Genomic DNA, 23,484 nt, shown 5'->3' with positions numbered 1-23,484 from the left:
TATCAGAAATGCTCTCTTATGGACATAGGAAATGAATGAAATTCCACAGGCTGATTCCTGCCAACAGAATGTTCAAAGTCTTAATTACAAACTCTTTCACATACTAACTGCTCTGACATCTTTCAGTAATGTGCCCTAGTCTGCCATGAAAATCTGCAAAAAGGAAGAGCGTTGCCCTTCATTACCAAATATTCCCCAACTATTTTTACAGCACAATTCGTACACTGTCATACTTGCTGTTCTCACTGAAGCAGGGCTGACCTGCCCCAAAAGACTTCACAACACAGAAGAAAAAATTTCATAATGTGCACGTAGGAGAAGGCCATGAAGAAACTGTATGTTACCAACCCCACATATGCAGTCAGTTACAATCTGGTGCAATGCAGTTCTCTATTAATAAGCCAGTTTTGTGTTAGCATTAAGTAAGACTTAAGAACGAATGTGAAGATCAAAAGACAGTGGATTTCTGCATTAATGCTGAGCCTAAGTTTCGTTTGTGCAAGGCAATGAGAGAGAATAGGCAAAGACATCAACAGTAAGCATTTAATTGATTGGCACTAATAACACAGAGTAGACACATGTAGTCACCCTTGTTGAGAAGATTCACAACCCCACCTAAACATAGCATGAAAACTTAGCAACAGAGAGTTAGGTAAATTAACTTATATAGTGGAAAAATAAATACTCACCTACCTCTGAGATATGAATCAGATCCCCTCTTGACATCATAAAAGTTTCCTATCCACATTGTCCCTTCAGTCATTTCTCCATCTCCTCTCTATTTCCTAGCTTCTAATGCTTCCAATATAATCATACAAGGTTAGCCCTAAATTATCTTCTCATTTTCATTGTAAACTCCACAGACAATCTAACTCAGCCCTCACCTATGAGGAGAAGACAAAACTTACTACATCTACAAGTCTTCATGTGATATTTGTGGAGAATATTTGTTCTGACACCAAACTAACTATATTTGGTCGTAAAATGACTTACCGTGAAGTCACAGCCAGTGCTTTTCTTGATATCATCCACTGTCAGTCCTTCCCAGATTTCCACAAGGGTCAATCCCTTCTTCTTGTCCACATCAAAAACAGCCTGTCAGATTCAAATAGCACACAATTACTTTTTATTACCAAAACAGAAAATGTAAGCAGAGGATGTAAGTAGTGATATTGTAACAAAATGGTGTGCTGAAGTAGGTAGCGTTGCCTCAGTAACGAAAGATGCCATTATCCATTGATTTCACTTGTCACTTTTCTGACTGACCAACAGAGATTTCTGCTACATTCATCTATACCTGAAAGAACGTAAAATATGACAGGTGTTAGTTTTGGGGGAAAACGTACAACTCTTTTTCATTGCATGAAATGAGGACCGTGTCTGCTGCTCCAATCTGGTGAGAACTGGAAATCTGGAGCAAAGGGCTGAGACGCTCTTTGCTGCAAGACAATCCAAAGTAGAGCAGTACAGAGTTGTTGATCACCTTCATCAGATTATAAGCTTCTCCAACAGCTATTGCACACCCAGTTCAAATTTTAGCATTTTCAGAAGCTAGCAATGAAAGGCAAGATTTCTTGTTGTATTTTTAATAGAAAGCCTGGGAGGAAGTGGCTGAAGGAGCAAAAGCTCTTCTTTCTGACATCCTCATAAAATATGCTTTCCACTTCCAAGGCTCACAATCACATCAAATATAAACACCTGTAAAACAATGTGCACTTTTTACGGTGCGTACCAGAGGGAGACACACAGGTTGCAAGCTAGTTGCCAGGGAAACCATAAGGTCTATAGTAATTTTCTTTGGAAAAAAAAAAAAAGAAAAAAAGTAGTAAGTCAGTAGCAAAAGACCAGTGAAGATTGAACTTGAAATGGAAGTGAAGTCTTAAGCTCATCACAAAAGTGTACTAGAGTTCAGCTGTCCTCTGGGTAGATGAGTGATTTATGGGACTGAAAATGACAGCTCTTGTAAATCTTAAAAGAGAAGCTGGCCATAAGGAATATACACACTAGGAAGCTAGTATGGAAACAATTTGCAATGCTGTCTAAGTACTGTTGTGCATTGGTGTCATCTCCTAATAAAGCACCCAGATCTGAAAAGTGGTGACTCAGAGAAATTTCTGCTTGTTGTTTATTTTCCATCAGTCCTTGTTCACTCTCAATTTTTTGTACCTTACATTTGTATGTGGCCAGTTAGTAGAAGACTGGAAAAACTTCCACATTTTCATTTATTTTCTCTTACTTTCTGGAGAAAAAATCCTTTAATTTACAATAGCAATATACCACCAGGAGAAAGCAAATTCTACATCAGCACCTTTGATGCATTCTACTCAGTATGACAGATGGCTCACAGAGGGACTACTCTAAGCCCTTAAAAATGTAAACACTGATAATAAAAGGAGTATGATTACAGTAAAAACCTTAAGTCACTTATCCTTTGCTGAAAACATCCACTAATGTACTTTGAGCAGCAGCAATATGAGATGCTCACATGTACTTGCACTGGAGGGTAAATTGCTTCACAAACAGCATGGAGGTAGGAACAGGCGCACCCTCAGCAAGTTTGCTGATGACACCAAGCTCGGTGGTGCAGTTGACACGCTGGAGGGAAGGGATGCCATCCAGAGGGACCTGGAGAGGCTGGAGAGGTGGGCTCGTGCAAATTGCATGAAGTTCAACCAAGCCAAGTGCAAGGTCCTGCACCTGGGACGTGGCAAACCCCAGGCACAAATACAGGTTGGGCGGAGAATGGCTGGAGAGCAGCCCTGAGGAGAAGGACTTGGGGGTGTTGGTAGATGAGAAGCTCAACATGAGCCGGCAGTGCGTGCTGGCAGCCCAGAGAGCCAACCGTGTCCTGGGCTGCATCAAGAGAAGCGTGGCCAGCAGGTCCCGGCAGGTGATTCTGCCTCTCTACTCTGCACTCGTGAGACCCCACCTGGAGTACTGTGTCCAGCTTTGGAGTCCTCAACACAAAAATGACATGGATCTGCTGGAACGGGTCCAGCGGAGGGCCACGAGGATGATCAGAGGGATGGAGCACCTCTCCTATGAAGACAGGCTGAGAGAGCTGGGATTGTTCAGCCTGGAGAAGAGAAGGCTCCAGGGAGACCTTATAGTGGCCTTTCAATATCTGAAGGGAGCCTACAGGAGAGCTGGAGAGGGACTCTTTGTCTGGAAGTGTAGTGATAGGACAAGGGGTAATGGTTTTAAACTGGGAGATTTAGATTAGATATTAGAAAGAAATTCTTTACAGTGTGGGTGGTGAGGCACTGGAACAGGTTGCCCAGGGAGGTTGTGGATGCCCCATCACTGGCCAGGCTGGATGGGGCTTTGAGCAACCTGGTCTAGTGGGAGGTGTCCCTGCCCATGGCAGGGGGGTTGGAACTAGATGATCTTTAAGGTCCCTTCCAACCCAAAGCATTGTATGATTCTATGATTCTATGAAATGGAATCAAGTAAGGACAAAAGAAAAGCCCTGATACTGCCACATGTCGTGTCTCTCTGAAAGAGTCTCTAGCATGCACCAAGGAAGATGCCAACTGTTCGACACATACGTGCTACGCAGGTGTTCCTCTGCTGGGAAAAAAACGAGCTGTGATTACAGGATTTTCAGGAATACTTTGGGAAAAATAAGGAGATAGACACTTTGCATACTCCTCAAGCACAGCATCTTTGTTCCTAAGGTGCCTAAACGTACAATCCAGTATGCTAGATGTCAATGGTGAAAGCTTTAAAGGGAAAAAAGAGCCCCCAGACCTCTGGAATTGAACCCCAGGGTAATCTTTGCCTTTCACTGGCAACAGATACTGAATACATTTTTCATTTTTACTAAGCTTTACTACTTTACTGAGTGTTCCTGCTTAGGAATAGAGGAGGAAAGCATTGACAAGGATTCAAGAAAAGTACTTTACCTTCTCTGTAATGATGCGGTTTACACATTGTTTCCCAGTAAGTGGTAGATTGCACTTTTCCAAGATTTTATGGACGTTGCCCTGTGTTTAACAATAAACAGACAAACATTAATTTTCAAAAACAATGAAGCTTACTCAGAATTCAAATACGTACATGAAAATCACAGCGGTAGCCTGTTCAGTGCTACTGATACATTCACTGTACTCAGAACACTCTTCGAATTCACTTCTGTTGCGGATTACGTCTTCGGTAATTTGGGACAGTTATTACTTAAATCCCACATATAGGGAGATGAGTGGAAAGAACCTCACTGTACTACTGAGTGGGCTCCTGAGGTTAGAAGTCTGCTTAATAATTTGCCTTTCCAGATGCAGTGTGAGGATAAGAGTTTTCATGGGACCTCACTGATGACATGTAAAGGACAAAAACTAGGGAAAGACATTGCAGGTACAACATTTCTGTGTCTTACACTTTATAACAAACTGTATGTGCAGGATCAGCCATACAGACTGGCATTTCAAATCCCCAGGGCTCTGGATATATGCTCTGAAAATAATAAATCCAGCTTTTTTAACCACATTGAATTCCCATTCCTTCCATCTCTCCAGGAAAGCCCCAAAACAGACTAAAAGATGAGTGCAATATGATCATCTTCAAGCACTACACAGGAGTTACATTACTTCTGTTTTAGAACAGATCAGCATGCCAATATAGAAAAGAATGTATACATAGAAAACAGAATTTACTTTAAGGCACTTCCTTTTCTGGAGCTACTCTACCTCTTCTGCCAGCTACTCTAAATCCTTGGAAAAGTATTACCTAATGTGAAGCCATAGCTTCTGACATGAAGCTGGGCAGGTAAGGTTTGGGTAGTGTGTCCTTTTTATTTTTCCCCTCTTCTTTTTTCTTTCTTTTTTTTTCTTTCTTTTTTTTTAATAGGAGTTCACAAATGGCTTTAGATCCTGCTAAATGAATGTAGGGTGCAAGAGCTCTAAATGGACAAAAGAGATAGATTGCTACATTTTTAGTCAGTATTTGTAGGCGTTTTACAGAGGTAGCATTAAGTGCACATTTCTCCCATTATTACATGCTTTTATTTTTTGTTTAATTATCAATTTTCAGTTACACATTTCAAAACTCTCAGAGTATTAATGTCTCATTTAACCATCTAAATGCAGTACCTTTTAAATTTACAATCATCAGTTTGTCTTAAGGCTTAATATGAACTCAGGAACCACTTCTCAGACAGTTTGACTCCTGAGCGATAACAAAATGAGCAATCCATGTGCTTTTGAATTTATCTTTTTCTGTGAAGAACTATTTCTTCGTTAGAATTCTAATTATACCAGCAAAATTGACATTTGGTATCAAGGCAACTACTCTGATGAAACTCACTCACTCTTAATGAAAATAATGACTTGCAACAGTGTTATTTGCAATTGATCTACTTGTATCTTGTCCATCTCAAGGACCTTCCTGTGCACTTTGCCTAACAGCCAAGATTAATGTGTGCTATTAGTAATATCTTCAGTAGCATATCAGGTATACTTCTCAGTCATATGAAGTGTCTCTTCTTGGTACCCAACTGAGATTGAAACACATGGACTTGCAGAGATGACAGCTTGAATGGCTCCTGTGACCCTGAGAACTGATGCATTCCAGCCTCTTAACACTTTAGCTGAAGATTATTGTGTTACCGGTTAGCATTAAAGGCAACTTTCTGAAGACATCCATCAGGGCACTATCAGAATAGGAATCCAAATGGAACTTCATAAATTTTTACCCTCTGAATCTACATGGGATTTATTCAGATGAAGGACAAGACTGTTGTGTAGATACATAAAACTTTAAGGTGTTTCAGTCTGCTTTAAGTAAAAAACTCTGTCGTTGAAGAACAAAAATGTCTTTAATCTTCCACAACACATTAAAACCAAACTATTCGCTATGATGGAAATGAGTTTTCAATTCTGTGTTCCATGTTTCAATCACATCCAGAGAAAGTACTTAAATCTAGTCTCCATTCTGCTTTTCTGAATGGTGTAGCAACTCATTTCGTAACATGGAACAATTACCAGCCAATAATGTCAACGATGGTATGGGGATAAAAACTTGAAGTTTATTTCTCTCAGACAGTATTTAGCAGACTAGGCGCCGGTGCACAGTGACTGTTTAGAGATTAAACAACAACCTTACATTCTATTATTTTTCTTCATGGTTATAAACAAAAAAGTAGCTTAGCGAAAAATACATTAAGAAATATTACAAAGAAGGACACTTAAGGGCCATTTGCGAAGTGTCTCGTAGTGGGGCCTAAGCCCATGGAGCAAAAATCGAGGCCCCCCTTTCACAGAGATGCTTTCCTGGCATGCTTCAATGTATAGACATCCCGAGCTACAGACTGCTTCTGGGCAATGCTTTTAATTGCCACTGATGACCTTAACCTCAGCCCCCTTCATACAGACTTAATTCTCTGAGCTCCTGCATCATCCTGCTGATCAGCTGTTCATTAGCTGGCTGTGAAAAATGTTTCTTGTTATTTTAAACATGCTGGTTCCTAATTTCAGTTGGCTACCCCTACTCCTTTTATAAGGTGCCATTCTGCATCCATCTTCTCCATGCTTATTATATTGAGTATTTCTATGTTACCTTTCCCAATAGTTTCTTAAGCTGAAGAGTCTTCTACAAAACCCGTTTCATCTTCTGTCATCTTTCTTCTGTACCTTTTAGTTTTCATTACATGTAAAAATTTAAGTAATTAAAAATTGAAATAATTTGAGGCACAGTGTATTTAGTTTTCTTTGTAATATACTGCATATCAGAATTTAAACAGAGGAAAATTATTTGAGTATTTTTTGAGTGTTAAGACAGATACTAGTTTCACCCTGATAATTACATGTAAATTATATTTTGCCTGCACTGCAAGGACTCAGCCTATTGTTATATTTAAAAACTGCATCATGTGTACTGACCATTAGTACTACACAAAAACACTTGAAAAGGATTAAAAGATCCTTCACAAGATCACGAATCAGACAAAACTGACTGCAAGAACTACCTATAGCAACTTTTGAACAAGTCCATTGAAAGTGCTGTGTGTATCCCATAGCCTTCCACTGTATTTCCATCCATCAAATCTTGACTGCTGTTGCTTTGGCAACTAATGATAGGTTTCTTATTATTTATTTGGAAAATAAGGTGACAAAAATGTCCCTATATTAAAAACCCAGCAGTGACAGCAGACTGCCACAGTACACGCAGATATTTCTTTCACTCAGTAACATACTGGGCAGGATGAAAGATTGCTCCTCTGATGCAGAGATGCAGATGGAATAAGTTTGTGAGAAAATCTTTGGTGTAAAGAATTAAAGAGCCGTGAATATAAAGTCAGTGCTGTAAGAAGCAGTCACACCAAAAAAAAGCTTCTGACTTTGAGAAGTGGTCTTAGAGGTGCTACATTTGTTTTGCATATTAAAAAAAGAAAAAAAAAGAAAAAAAAAAAAAAGAGAAGCACCTGAAAACCGTAACAGAAGCTTTTAATTTCCAATCATTAGATTTCCATATTTCATCATCTTTACTTTCATACAAACACAAAGAAGCAGTATGAAAACCTCAGAAAGAGGCTAGGTAAGAGGAACAAACATAGTATAGTTTTGCAGTGCCTTCACACAAAAGCAGAAGAAATATTTATGCAAGCCTGTAACTGGCTCTTTTAGAAGTGCACACCAGGCATCCCATGTACGTAAGAGCCCAAGTTACGTGTACATGCCAAAATAAGTAAGTCTATGCCTGGACTGTTTGTAACAGTGAACCCATTTGTGTTTCCACTTTTTCAGGTTGCAGAATTCCTAACATTTGGTATAGTTCCTTGAAAACAGAAATTTTTGTCCTCCAGTACATTTTTCTCATCGTTTGGACAGTCCCAGTTTCCTATGACATTCTGTGGGAGATGACTGTTTATATCTACAAAACCTACCCCACAAAGAAGTGCCGTAAATTAATCTCTAGATTAACTTCTATCACATAATGATGTGAGGCAGCCTGCATCTCATCATGCCAAAAAGATCTATTCTATTAAGCTGTCACTACCAATTTGACTGGCAACTTCAAAGGTAAATATCTTTCCATCATAACAAGTATTTAACCATGGGGAACCTCAGTTTTCAAATTATTCTGAGGCAAAGAGTAAAACCTCTGGGGTAGCATCTACTGTAGCTCTGGCAATTGCCACTCACTAAATTTGCATGCAGTAACTAAAAACTGTGTGCATCTTTTAAACATCAAGTTAATACTTCATTTTTTTCCATGATGAATGATTCACGTACAAGAGGAAAGGAACCTTACTAACCTAGCCCTGTTGCACCTCCATAGCTAACAGCAAAACTGTCAAATCCTCATGAATTAGAAGAATGAATGTAAGATGTCTTTTTTTTGTTGGTTTTTTTTTCCCTTCTTCCTTTTTTGGTACAGCACAAAACACTTATTTAGAAAGAAGAAGCAAAGCATTACCTTGGCTGAGTGCTCCATGGTGACAACCACTTTGGTCTGCGCGCTGGATACCAGGTCCATGGCACCCCCCATTCCTTTCACCATCTTGCCCTAAAATTAAATTTTTAATGGAAATGTCACATTTTTACAATGTAAATCCTGCAGAGAAAGCCTATTTCACCACCACTGTATTCAAACACTAGTAGAGCTTCACCAGAGAGACAACAGCTGCCTCATTCTAGGTTCTATATGATGCAAATAGGAAACGAATGATGAGTAGAATAAGGATCTACTGCCATGGCTGGTGCCCTGGGGTGTAACTGAAATCTGAGTAATGCCATTGGCTTAATGGAAGCCCTGATACTGAGGAGCAATGAATTTAGTTCCAATGGTTCTGACATTAGAAAAGCAAAGTGTTCATTCTCCTGTTGATAGAAATGTCATTAAATCCTCAAAACAAATCTTTGCTTATGAAATGTAGCAACAAGAACATCTGAGCACTCTCCACCTGCCAGTTTAGAAACCCATGGCTCCTATCACTGTATCAGCACAAACCGACCTTTTTGTTCTATTCCAGATGTTTGTGGATGACATTTCAGAATACCGGCAAATAAATAAATGTGGATTAGTGTTTGCTTCTGTTTGTCCCTCAAACCAAGCAATGCTTTCTGCCTCTGCCTCATTCAAGAGTGTCAGAATTGCACCTGTATTACAGCTTGGTGTTTAGATGCCTCTATTTTTACTTTCTACAATGTTACAGCATTCAATCCCTGCCTGCTTCCACCACTGTAAACACAAAACATCTGATCTTGGAAGGTAAGAGGTCCAGACTGGGCAAACTTCTGACAGGAAATGACCATAAGTACAAAGCTCTATCAGTATGAGCAGCGTAGTCATTTTTGGACAACAAGCACTAAACCCCAGAAACTAAACAAGGCAACAACCTCATATGCCACTCAAGAGCTGCTGAGGAGGGCAGAAAGGGGAGTGGAACCACAAGGCACCTGCATGATAGGGGAGGTTAGTAGGAAACACGAGGCAAAGACTTTTACAGGTTAAAATAAATTAATTTCTGTCACAAGTGTTTTGTATTTGCTCTCTTTTGACTGGCTATTAGCTGTAATTACAATAAATTATGGAAAATAATACAACAGATGCTGTTTTATATGTAAAACCTAAAAGCACATGGCTAAATGACCAGAAAACTTCCCAGCATAAAGCTTTTCTCTTATCCTTTTCATTAGCTATGTGATTCAGTACCTTACTAGCATCAGTACTTATGGTCCATGACCTAAAACATATGGAAAATTCTTGTTTCATTAAGCTGCCAGCCCAGCAACTTACTGGTCTCTTGATCATTATGGCCTCTTGATCATAATGAATGGAATATACAACCCCCTCCCCCTCAAAAAAAAATCGTATTTTGTAACTGTTCGCACAGTGACAAATAAATCACATCTTTCCATATCTATAAACAACCCCTTTGGATTTCTCAGGTCAGATTAATATTTAATATTAATGATGTTAACTGACATTACTACTTGCAAATGTAAACCTGAAAGTGATCAGAGGATTCACCTCTGTCCTTAACTTTCTGGTACTGCCCAGACCATTCTCCATCCTACCTGGAAACACAGAGCTCCTACAGAGACTGCAGTGAGCTCTCACCTGCCTGCTGAAGGCTCACTGACAAGGTAACACAGAGTAGCTGAAGATGATGGATAATCACCCCAATAACTCAGAAGATGTTTGCATTGAGGACTTAGCTATCGATATACCTGTCCTGACCATGCTGTTAGTTCATTTTCCAGCCTTTTAGTTCTACTAACTAGTAAAGACCTACAACAACTAGGAAATATCTGAAGAAGTAAGTGCCAATGAAGGACAACACAAATCTACTGCTGGAGAAGTTGTCATACGGGACTGAGAGAAGAGACTTCATCCCTTTGTGTGGTACGCAGAGGCAGGAAAATTCAAGTTAAGTTGAAAAGGACTTAAGGGCCTTTAAACTGCTACGTTTGCTCCTCCTCTTTAGGTAAACATTCCTGAAAGGTGCCTCGTAAAGAAAATCAATTAAGCGTTAACTAGCCAAGTAATTACATGCTTTTGTTTTGAGGAATATCCAAAGCCTAGGAGCCTTACATTGCTCTCAGTGCATCTACAAAACTCCCACAACTTGCACTTTCCCCCACACTGTACCAGCATAGGGGACAGATGCATCCTAAATTTGAATTAAAATGCTTGAGTCTAAAAAGTGATTCCCAAAAGACTTTTTGTTCCTTTTTGCCTGGGATAAGCACACAGAACAAAACAGTTTTGAGATTTATAAACAGTGCACATTTATAAGCAACAAGCCATTTCTGTTTCTTTTAAATTTTAATAGCATATTTAATTGCATCTGACATTTCAGAGTGTTTTATTTGAATACTTTGCATGTAAACTGCAGTCTGTCTATTATAAACATTTGCACCTCCTGAAGACCATTTGCAACAGCCACCTCTGCTGTGGAAAAAAACTGAATTGAGTTTACAGTGCTGGAGACCAGCTGAAGCGGGAACTATACCTTTCACTTCAATAAAATGCTAGTTTTTATTTATTTTTGAATGAACTGGGCAAACTACAGAAAGTAAAACTGTTCACTCTTGGTTACTTGATAAGGCATTTATGTGTAATGTAATAACCTGTACAAAGCTCAACTGTTTTAAACAATTCATTAAAAGAACCTGAATGCCTCACCCCGTCCCGTCCCCCCCACCATTTATATATTTAAGATTATTTTCGTTAGTTCCCAATTACACTGCTGCTGCTAGCTTAAGAAACCAGAACGAAAGATTTAGTTCAGTGGCAGAACACTGGTAATTTGAGGCACTTTTATAGCGCCCACTTCATCAGCAAGAGCTTGAAGCAAGAAGAAAAGCTTTTTGAGATAGCCATGTGCTTCCTGGGAGGTCCAATGTTGGTAATATTTATACAGAGGGCTAGGCAGATGACAGAAAAAAGCCAATAGTTTCCTTGTAGCTTCGCAATTTCCATAAAAGGTCCATATTGCAGAGAGGAATTCTGCTTTTCCTGTTCTGCTTCATCAGCAGTCCTCGCTAAGTCTCAGTCCAAATAATCTCGGGATGCAAGAGGTGGACATTCACAGACCTGATGAATTTTATTTTATTTTATTTTTTAATTAGGATATTCAGCTCTTCTGCTTCTTCACAGCCATAAACACCCACAAAAATTATGAAATTTCATATAATGCCTAACAAAAAGAATGATTTTGTTATTGTGGTGATGGGGCATCTTTAAGATGAAAGAAGGGTACAGAGTTTCTCATTTGATATATTCATATTGGAACACCATTTGAGTAACATTATAGAGCCTGAGAACATAATTTAGCCTAGTAGTAATTCCAAAACAGAAACATCTCTGTTGTTTTGGTCACTTGGTGGCATTCCAGCAGAAGCTTGTGAGCAAAGGTGTGCAAGACAGTCAAGGTATGTGTTGGTTTGGAGTTTTTTTCTTCGGAGGGGTGCATATTAGCACAGACCTTAGCTTTGTACAAAAAAGATACCAATCAGAAGGTATTATTAAAAAAGTACATATGCATAAATCTACTCTAACTACACAAAAACGTAGATGACAATCCTTTGCCCATTGCTAACAGTTTGGTCCAGTGTTTAAAGGAAAGGTATGTTTATAGTTGATTCTAAAATATATGGCACAAGTCTCCCAGATTTCACTTTCCGTTTCTTCAGTGCAAAAGCCTGGTTGAAGAATGTAACAAAAAAGATGGATAAAGGTGAAGTTCAAGTATTTTGAAATATACTTCCTTGTCCTATTTTCCACTGACTTTATGTCCTTATATGGCACAATTATAGAATTATTGCAATTATATTGTCAACTATGACAGCTAAATTAGATTTTACTCTGAGAAAATGACTAAATAAACATTACCAAGAAACACTGGGAAATCATTAATGGGATTTTTGAATGAGTAGAGTTGATAATGCAGCAACACAACAAAGAGTTAATGCTGGCTGGATGCAACAAAGCTGAGTGCGTTCTACATGCACAAGAAGGTGAAGATATATTTTAAAGGATGTCCAAAATGAAGATATAGTTGTATGGCTTAGCCCTACAGAAAGTGACCTGATTTTCAAGAATGCTAACCAGGCATCTCCTAACACACACATTATGAAAGGCAACATTAAAAACTAAGTATAATTTTCGAAAGAATGGAACATAAGTTCTTGAGTGACTGACACTTCTTGGCAAAAATTTATTAATAACTCTTCCCTAAAAGGTAGCATACACAAATATGTGTACTAACTATATTTATATTGTTACTTTCCATAACCAGAAAATTTAAGCCACATGAAATGCATGCAAAGAAAGTTGAGTCAAATTTTATTCTTTTGTTCTCCCATAAAACTGACTTGAAATAACTGTTGGCAACAGATTCAAATGACTGAATGAAATTCAAATGAATACATTGAGAAACTGAAACTCAGGAGCAACTCAAAACACTCTGTGACATGTTTCATTGAAAATGATTCGCTTTACAGGGAACAGTGTTATTTCAGTGTAGTGGGACCTTTGCATACTGTTTCCAAAACACACAGCATAGCATGCAATAATTAAATATTACTGCCAACATAACACTAGTCTCACTTGAAAGTGATGGTTCTGTACTGCAGTCATAATTGTTACCACTAACCCACAGATCAGGAGTCTTTAGACATATGCATGTATTTTTAAGACAGGCAGAATTTCTTCAGTTGCACTCATTATACTTGTGCTTAATGCTTAGCTGCCACTTCCCACATTGAAAATTTAAGAGAGCATGAATAAAACACCAACAGTGAACTCCTAGATTCCTTCCATGCAATCTGAAGAGAAATAAACACAAACAAAATAGGTAGAAAAATCCCTGAAAAGGGTGAAAAAAGTAAAGCTAACACAATACTCTCCCTTTCTCCTTTGAGGGTCCAGGGCTCTTCCTATGGTGCTAATTATGTGCTTGCTGCAAGGGCTCTGCAGGGCTTCCAGGCACGTGTTTGTTGGCAGAGAAGCAGCAAGCTGATATAATCCTGTAGGCTTCATTCCAAGATGTGTCCACAAAAATATAGTATCTGTTCGTATTAAAATAATATCCCATTGAAATGCAGACTTCCAAGGAGACTCTACGTAACTGCAGATCCTGTACTTCTCCTTTGTTCAGCTACTGCTCTAAAAGCCCTACTCAGTCATGCCCTAGATATCAGCCAACTTCACATTAGTAGTAAGAGAAACCCAGTCATCGAACATAATTAACCTGTATATTTTTTATTCATACAGAATTTAGCTAATTTGTAGCAGCAGGGCTCCTTGGAGAAGACTACACTGCTCTCAGGCATTCAGGGATATGTGTCCTTTCTCCCATCATTAAGAACTGTAATTTCAAGTCAGAAAAGCTCTTGCTGTGGAGCTCTCTGCTCTCACAAATAACACATAAAAAAAAAAAACCCAAACCCCCAAATCCCTCCCACAGTCACATACTCAGCTGGCCTATGCCAGTTTAATTTCATTTAAGAATGTCTTTGCCACTGAACATGCAGTTCACCTCATGGTCAAACTGTGCAAAAAGATGTGCTTTGAAGGCCTGTAGGAAAACTACCAATAACTTATAAAATCATATTCCTAACACTTTAGGTTATACTGACCTCTACAGATGGTAAATTAAAAGTTTTATTACTAAACTTTAATTGGGTTTCCTTATGTCTTCCTTTCAGATAATCTTTGATAAAGCTTAAAATTTTTGTATCATTTTCTTTCAATTTATTTCATTATTAAGGCTTTAATCCTTTAGGTTTGGCTACTCCAAGTCAGAGCATTCAAAATTAAGGCTGCTGCTTCTAAAACTCAAGGATTGCTTATTTATTTTTTCCAAGAATGATCCAGTTTTATTTATCCAAACTGCATCATCCTGCGCAAATTACATCATCCTCTTCCTCAGCCTCCTAATTGCATTACCTTAGCTATCAAAATAAAAATTTTATACTCCAGCTAGAATATACAAAGCTAGAGTTAATTTTCTTGCTCAGAATTGTATTTGGTTTATATTGTTTGTAGGGAAAAGAGACATTAAATAATATCAGTCCCAGTACCACCTCTGAGGCTGCTACTTATTAACTGAACTGCTGGCCACCAGGCTTTGAGTATGATGGTTTTAGGACACCATCAGCTTTCTTGGCCCCTTTGGATGCATCTTGTCTGCCCTTGTGGACTTACACATGCCCATTTTTCTTAATCAGTCCTCATCCCATTTCTACGGTGGGTACTAGCCATCCTCTGCAAAATTCTACCAGAAGAGGCCATGCCTTTAAAGTCCAAGGCAAAGATGCTGAGTACCTCAGTCTTAATACTGAATTGTAGAATCATAGAATCACAAAATCATTTAGGTTGGAAAAGACCTTGATGATCATCAAGTCCAACCATTAACGTTAACACTGTCAAAACCACCACTAAACCATGTCCCTCAGCACCACATCTACATGCCTTCTAAATACCTCCAGGGGCAGTGACTCTAGCACTTCCCTGGGCAGCCTGGTCCAATGACTGACAACCCTTTCAGTGAAGAAATTTTTCCTAATATCCAATCTAAGCCTCCCCTGGTATCACTTGAGGCCATTTCCTCTTGTCCTATCACCTGTTACTTGGGAGAAGAGACCGACACTGACCTCTCTACAACCTCCTTCCAGGTAGTTGTAGAGAGCAATAAGGTCTTCCCTCAGCCTCCTTTTCTCCAGACTGAACAACCACAGCTCCTCAAAACACTTATTCCCTAGACCCTTCACCAGCTTTGTTGTTCCTCTTTGGACACACTCCAGCACCTCAATGTCTTTCTTGTAGTGAGGGGCCCAAAACTGAATGTAGTATTCGAGGTGCGACTCACCAGTGCCTAGTACAGGGGGACAATCACTTCCTTTGTCCTGCTGGGCATACTGTTTCTGATACAGGCCAGGATGCTGTCGGCTTTCTTGGCCACCTGGGCACACTGCTGGCCCATATTCAGCTGGCTGTCAATCAACACCCCCAGGTCTTTTTTTGCCAGGCAGATTTCCATCCACTCTTCCCCAAGGCTGTAGCGCTGCATGGGGTTGTTGTGACCCAAGTGCAGGACCCAACACTTGGCCTTACTGAATCACATACAGTTGGCCCCTCGAATCAGCCTGTCCAGATCCCTTTGTAGAGCCTTTCTACCCTCGAGTAGATCCACACTTCCACCCAAATTAGTGTCATCTGCAAACTAACTGAGGGTGCACTCGATCCCCTTGTCCAGATCATTGATAAAGATATTAAACAGAACTGGTTGCAAAACCGCTGCATGGGGTTGTTGTGACCCAAGTGCAGGACCCAACACTTGGCCTTACTGAATCACATACAGTTGGCCCCTCGAATCAGCCTGTCCAGATCCCTTTGTAGAGCCTTTCTACCCTCGAGTAGATCCACACTTCCACCCAAATTAGTGTCATCTGCAAACTAACTGAGGGTGCACTCGATCCCCTTGTCCAGATCATTGATAAAGATATTAAACAGAACTGGTTGCAAAACCGAGCCCTGGGGAACACCACTTCTGACTGGCCACCAACTGGATTTAACTCCATTCACCCCCACTCTCTGGGCCTAGCCATCCAGCCAGTTTTTAACCCAGCAAAGAGTACTCCTGTCCAAGCCATGAGCAGCCAGTTTCTGTAGAAGAATGCTGTGGGAAACAGTGTCAAAGGCTTCACTGACGTCCAGGTAGACAACATCCACAGTCTGTCCCTCATCCACTAAGCAGGTCACTTTGTCACAGAGGGGGATCAGGTTAGTCAAGCAGGACCTGCCTTTCATAAACCCATGCTGACTGGGGCTGATCACCTGGTTGTCCTGCACATGCCGCATGGTGGCACTCAAGATGGTCTGCTCCATAACCTTCCCCAGCACCGAGGTCAGACTGACAGGCTGTAGTTACCCAGATCCTCCTTCCAGCCTTTCCTGTAGATGGGCATCACATGTGCTAATATCCATTCCACTGGGACCTCCCCAGTGAGCAAGGTAAATGATGGGAAGGGTCTTGTTGAGCACTTCCACAGCTCCCTCAGTGCCACTGGGTGGATCTTACCCAGCCTCATAGACCTGTGTGTGTCTAAGTGTTGCAGCAGGTTGCTAATCATTTCCCTTTGAATTATGGGGGGTTCATTCTGTCTTCCAGCCCAGGGGGTTGGGTACACCAAGAACAACAGGTCTAACTACTAAGAACTGAGGCAAAGAAGGCATGAAGTACCTCAGCCTTTTCCTCAGCCTTTGTCAGTATGTTTCTCCCACCCCCGCATCCATCAGAGGATAGAGACACTCCTTAGCTCTCCTTTTGTTGTAATGTATTTCTAGAAACATTTTTTATTGTCTTCTTCGGCAGTAGCCAAATTAAGTTCCAGTTCAGCTTTGGCCCTTCTCATTTTCTCACTGCATAACCTCAAGACCTCCTTGTGGTCCTCCTGAGTATGCTACCCTGTCACTAATGACGCACTTCATAGTTTTACTTTTCACCTGAAATAAGTCTCTGCCTACTGAAATGTGATGTCTCACATTTAATACATTTGGTCTTGCAGATTCATCAACTTTCAGCTGCAAGGCTCCTCCACCACTGGTTTAATGTTTTTTTCTGGTGGTACAGCATGTCAGCCATACCAGCAGTTATATTGCCAGTGCTGTTTAATGGCTAAGTGATGTTCAAAAACGCATATTAAGATGACAGAGGCCCTGGTGTCACAGAGGAATATACCAGAAGTTCTGGTGATTTGGTTTGACTTATACCAAGCCTCTGATACATGTCTCGATGACAACCAGAGTCAAGTACCTTCCATTAGGAAGGCCGTAGAAAATAAAACAGTACTTCCTTGTAAGGTGTAGCCACCAGAAGGGCAGCAGGAACTGTTTAATAAAATGCTCCTATTCTGAGAGTCTCAAAAAGTCACCAGTAGAAAGGAACCACAAACAAAGCAAATACAGGCACGGAGATTAAACAACATTTAAAGTCCGAAGTGAGACAATTAAAACTGTCACAGGAGCCTGGACTACTGTGACAGTGCAAGCTTGTGCTGCTGTTCCATAGATGCAGTGAAACTCTAATAGCAGCAATTTCTGCCAGTAGCCTGAGAGACACAGATAGGTCAGACACCACGTCTTTCACTCACAAAATGAAACGTGGCTCCATCCAGTAGCTGTCAGCAGCCATGGACTCCCATTTGCTCTGGCCTGTCTGCCCTACTCCATGGCTGTTTCCCAAGCGTTTCACTTCCAGCTCTCTTGGCCACCTTCTCCCAGCTGCACTGTGTTTCCAGGTGCTCTTCACAAATTTGCCACCTCCTTCTCCTCTCCCTCACTGGAAACCCTCTTATTAGTTGAAGAAATACCAAAGGGAGGAAGACAAAAAGCCATTAACTAGTGGTGCTTAATGGAGTAAAACTATCAGTAACTGACGGTGTTAAAGAAGCAACTTCTGCCTAAGTAAACAGCACTGCTTACAGCACGTGCTTAAAATATTCTCACCCTCTTCTTCCTTTACTCACAGGATTTTCCTCTCCATTAGAAATTAGCAGGTGAGAGCGAAGAAAGTGTTGCAATTGTTGCAATGAGCCTTCCTTAGCTCAGTTCCTAACAAGTGCAAATAAATACACACATGCACACATTACACCTCAAGTGTCATCAAGCTCTTGTGGGACAGAAAGGATAGCACCACAATGGTACTTACACAAAACACGAAATTCAGAGTTATTACTTGCCTTTGAAAGTGGTGAATACCACCAATCCAAGAACCCAAAAGTTACAGCATGTAAGAAATACTTAAGCCAAACCTAAACACAAAGCCAAGTGAAAAATTTTACAATAAAATACAGCTTAAGGTTTTCTTACACTATGAGCTTTCAGCAAAGTCAATCTTTCTATCACCCCACAAAAACTTGTGACTGAAAAAAGACGCATCTCGCTCATAATTCAACTTGACATGAAAGATGGTAACACATGGTCTTATTTACAGGAAAAGCAGGAAGATCTCAATACCTACATGCTGGTTAATCCCATTTTAAAAATCTGTACTGTGGAATAGTAATATCTCATCAGTAAAGCGGATCAAGAATCATCTGACCAACGTATCTCAAAACAAAGTAACCAACGGGAAACGATTGTTGATTGTAAAGGCTCCTGGCTGGATTTATGGAGTGTCATCAGGCATATTTACTTAAAAGTAAATATAGTCTCACTGAAAAATAAATTTGCAGATAGTCAAAGGTTAGTAAGAGGGGTAAATGAGGATAGCAAAAAGGCACAGGGACCCGTGTGGTGTATGCTAGTAGAAAGGTACATCTCAAAAGTAACAAAAAGACAAATAAACGCTACCCGAAGTTGTATTTTATATTATTCTGTTTTGAAATCATACCTGTTATTCATAAATTTGGGGCTGAACAGAATGAAGAGGCATCTTCAGAAACAAAATAAGCAATTCCAGCTATGGAAAATAATGTCCTTGATGTGGATGTAAAACTAAAATCAGCATCTTCTAGAGAACATAAAGCATTGAAGGAAGGAATATGTAAGTCTGCACAGTTTTGAGAAAAACAGACTACAATCTAAGCTTCAATGTTTCAAGAACTGTGTTTGCAAATGAATCTGGTTTTTAATGCAAAATGCTGGCTTCATCTTTTGACAGTCAAGTCACAAAAACCATCAGTGAAAGAATTTCACCATCATCAGAAAAATGAGTTTAACTTCTCTGTGGCAAAAAGTACCCTGAAATAAAGCATAACATGCACAGAACTACTGGAAAAGTGAATATTACTTAGTCCCTGAAAACATTGCTTGGTACTGTAAGTATTATTTGTGCCTGCAGCATCTCTGAATGCTGTGCTTTAGTTCAGTCTAAGTCTAGGACAAAAGCTAAAGTTGAGTTTTGAGAAGAAGTTTAGATTATTAAATGTTTTACTTAAATACAGATGTTACTACCAAGTTGAAAATACCAGAAAAATAATACCAATAGACTCCAATTATGACATAACTTTAGAAACTGGTCCTAATAGGAATCAAAAAAGCTCTGGACAGTCAACTAAACACTTTGGGAAAATATCTTGATTTTGAAGTTTACCTAAATACAGCAAAAGTTAGATTTTCACCTCTTTCTCTAAGTATATACCCTGACTAAAATTTAATTTTTTGATTCAATACTTAAAACAACATCAAAACACATTTTGTTGTATGAAATATATGTAGTTTATCAAGCTTAGAAAATGCTTCTTAGGAGTGATTAATTTTGTCAAACACAAAAAAGACAGAACTATGAGAAACAACAAAAGTTGGCATGAGAAAATGGCAATACACGTACACTTTAACTGCAAGTTTTAATTTAAAAAGAAAAAGTCCTGCAACTCTATTTACAAGTACTATAATGAATAATAACCCTGAACAGTGCTTGCTAGAAGGCTCTGGAACACAGTAGAAAAGTCCTAGAAAAAGCCAGTAGGAGTAGAGGTCAAAATAAAAATAAAACTGGCAATATAGCACAATGGGCGTTTTTAAAAAGACAAAATTAAAAAACCCCACCCCAAGTAAAATGAAACCAAGCAAAAAAACAAGTGGCAAATTGCTCTGGCTCATGACATTGCTTTTCAAGAACTATCTAGTGAATAGCTTTTAGATTCATAACAAATGTAACTGCATGAAATTTTATATCCTGACATATCAATAGGGTCAGTTGAAATTACTGGGATGTTTTGCCATTAAAATCAATGCACTGATGATTCAGGAGAGCCTTTTTTCAAGCACTTCAGCTTCATGAGCTATCCCTAGAGGTGCATTTTTACTAGTTTACTAGGAATACTCTAAAGCAGGAAACTTTATTTATTACTTGTTCACTTGGGTATTTTGAAGAATAATTCTCTTGCTGCTTCAATTTACAAAAGCAATGAAAATGCAAACAAAGCAATTCTTCCTACCTACAACCCACCCCCTTCTGCTTTCTAATGGGCCTTTCAGAAACAGCTTGAGTAAACAGAAGACTTTACTAGGTGCACAAAATATTAACACTGCTTTTTCAGGACCAAAGGATTGTCAAAGACGAAAATCTCCTGAGTTCAGTAATCTTGAATATAAAGGATAGTCTAGGGACACGTTTATACAACGACTTTCATTTTGCAAAAGAGAATGTCACCCTGAGGCAATCAAGCTAAACAAAACCAGGAATTTATCTAACAATTGAAATAAAAAGATATATAGATTAAAATAATCTTGAACTGTGCCTGTAAGAAAACCTCTAAATATTATTTCTGGGAAAAAAAAAAGAGTTTATACTGTGACAACTTGCCTCTAAATGTTTATTCTAATCCATCTTCAAAATTTTCAGAGAATGTAATAATTCAGAATAATTTTTAAAAGTCACTATGTAAGCAAGTAATTTCTACTTGTGTAAGACATCACAGCCACCATAAGTTAATGAAGGAAGTGCTTTCCCAAAACCAGAGCTACTTCATCCAGTAAAGAAAAGAGTAGTTCTCAGACTGACATGAAGGAAAAGGCATCCTGCTTAGCTTCTCAGTGACATACACATGCAGTACCGGACTGACAGTGTAGATCAACATAAATAAATGAAAGTAATCACCTGAAAAAAACTACAGTTTACTAAATGTATGGTTTTTTAAGTTAGCTATTTAAAATATATAAATAGTCTTCAGGTGATTTATCATACTTTTGAGATACAGAGCCATGGATAAATCAGGTGAATCCCAATGTTAGTTACCTGAGGTTTCAACTCCTTTAAAACTTACACTATCGTACATTTTCCATGGCTCAAACAGCAAATCTAAGGTTAAAAATGGAAGGTGGTTTATCCCCTACGTTTCAAAGTGTGGGGGGGTTCCTCCATAGAGGCTGGCTTCATTATTTTGGATTCTAGGGACAAGTTCTTGAAACTCAAGACAAAAAAATAAATTGGAATTGGATAATGCAAAGCTAACCAGTGTTACCTTAATGCATGTCATATTTGGACTCTTATAGTACATCTGACAAACAGTTTATGTTTAAAACACAGAGTTCAAAGACATAAAACAGCAATAGAAGAGCACACACAGGATCCCAGAGTGATGCACTAGCAGCAGCTTTAACTTTCAGATCCCGTTTTTCACAATATTAACTGGACAACACTGCAAGTAGAAACAGTCTTGAAAAAGCGAGCGCTTGTAAGAGATTGAAAAGATGTAGCCAGCACTAGTCCGTCTGTTCTCAGTTGTGTGACCATAAAACCAGGCTGTGCTGTGAGAACATCTAAGGAAAACTGTTTTCTAACAGATTTACCTCCTCTTCTAGATAGAAACATGCCTCATTACCTTAAACTAGGCTAAAAATAAATTTGTTTCTAGTCATCTCTGACACACACCGTATCAGAAAGTACCATATTGAAAGCCGTTGAAAATATCGAACTTGTAAACCAGGGGAATGATACATGTTTTGTTTAATGTTAAAACATAAACTCTGTTCAAAGAATGGCTTAATGTCATCTGCTGCTTAAATAATACTGGGATTAGCCTATATTTCTGTGGTTGAAACCTGTAGGACTGTTTGGGTAAATGCAATAGTACTGCTTTCTTCTAGATGTATTCAAAATGGCAATCCTGTGATCCTTTGACAGGAACCCTGAGAAAAACAATGCAGACCTTTTTTATAATTTTATAATTAGCTACCTGCTATTTTACACCTTCCTTCAAGTTCTTGCTCCAGGTACAAGGGCTGTCACTCTCAAGAAAAAGCATTGGTCCTCAGCCAAAAAATGTGCCATTTGAAAGGCACAGACTGAAGAGGAAGGAAAAAGTGTTACATAAATCATGTTTAGCTTCTCAGAACGCTTACTATAAGCATCATTATAGAGGGCTGACTCCTGATAATTGATTGCTTGGTACCAGCAGTACACAAGAAAACGTGTTAACCTTAAAGATGCACATATCCTCTATTTTAATGCTTTGAGCTTCACAACCGCCAGTCTGCTTCAGAACTTTTCTCCTTTGTCTGACCCTCAGCTACATTTGTATTATCCTAAATACAGTGCACTGACAGTAGCACAAACACCTACTTACAGGAATCATCCAGTTGGCCAGGTCACCGTACTTGGACACCTGCATAGCTCCAAGCATTGTCAGATCAACATGGCCTCTGGCAACAGAAAGTGCGCAATTAGCATATCACATTCAAGCAACACCCCACAAATCTTAACAAGCTTTCGTTCACATTCTCATTACATCAATATAAAGACCATGGCATACCACAGAGTTAGCAACCATTTTATCACACATGAGGCTGGGGGCTTTTTTCCCCTCTAGATGTATTGCTAATGCAAATTTTTCTGTCTGCCTACTGAGCTTCAAAAACATTATTACTTTTGTCTGGTTTTGGTTAATTGCATGCATAGTCAATCAGCTCTGAACTGGTACTTCTGAGTGCACTCCTTCACATATTTACATGCACTCATTATCTTTTCGGAGCCATTAGGATTTAGTGTTTGTTTGCATCCAACCTCCTTCCCGAAAAACAAATGAAAAACAGGTGCAGACAGTGAATTTCCATTAGGGAGGTGGAATGAGGATCACAGTTGCAAGCTGAGCAAAGAGAGTATACACAGTGCAAGTACAGATTAGATACTTGGAAATGACCAAAAAGTAGTTGTTAAAACATAAATGTGTTTATATATGGCCAGGTGGTGGTAGACATGAACATCACTACAGTATCTATTTGGTACAGTGTTTTTTCTACTTCCAATTGCTAGACCTAATCCTCTGTAAACCATCCCTGATTAAGCCCATGATCATTTTACAGGCTGTTAAATGCTAACCACATTTCAAAGAATTACTAATGAGTTCAGTCACTGACTCAGTTTATTTTTTTCACGTTTCAAAAGATCAGGGTTTGTGTTGTTACGTACCCTCTTATCATTGCAAATGATTCATCGCTAGAGAAATAGGAAGAACCTGGAAGAACGGTGACTGTCTCCTTACCTGTAAAAGAAATAAGCTATAGTATGTATATACATATTGTCTCACATCT

The 23,484-nt window shown here is 39.2% G+C and overlaps 1 protein-coding gene across 3 annotated transcripts in view; it reads right to left on the bottom strand.

Annotated features, from left to right (window-relative positions):
* The window catches only part of OXCT1 (3-oxoacid CoA-transferase 1), an 80,140-nt gene that overhangs the window by 9,305 nt on the left and 47,351 nt on the right, over nucleotides 1-23,484 (bottom strand). For all 3 annotated transcript variants that reach the window (XM_014964931.1, XM_014964933.1, XM_014964932.1), the window contains exons 11-15: nucleotides 23,363-23,435; nucleotides 22,521-22,596; nucleotides 8,413-8,502; nucleotides 3,906-3,986; nucleotides 994-1,095 (exon numbers count right to left, since the gene is read on the bottom strand). In XM_014964931.1, the coding sequence (XP_014820417.1) occupies nucleotides 994-1,095; nucleotides 3,906-3,986; nucleotides 8,413-8,502; nucleotides 22,521-22,596; nucleotides 23,363-23,435 (422 nt within the window). The remainder of the gene's footprint in view (nucleotides 1-993; nucleotides 1,096-3,905; nucleotides 3,987-8,412; nucleotides 8,503-22,520; nucleotides 22,597-23,362; nucleotides 23,436-23,484) is intronic.

This window comes from Calidris pugnax, unplaced genomic scaffold, assembly GCF_001431845.1.
Source record: "Calidris pugnax isolate Ruff unplaced genomic scaffold, ASM143184v1 scaffold273, whole genome shotgun sequence".
In the NCBI taxonomy this organism is placed as follows: Eukaryota; Metazoa; Chordata; class Aves; order Charadriiformes; family Scolopacidae; genus Calidris; species Calidris pugnax.
Note: the sequence above shows the minus strand (reverse complement) of the source record. Positions and strands in the feature narration are given on the sequence as shown.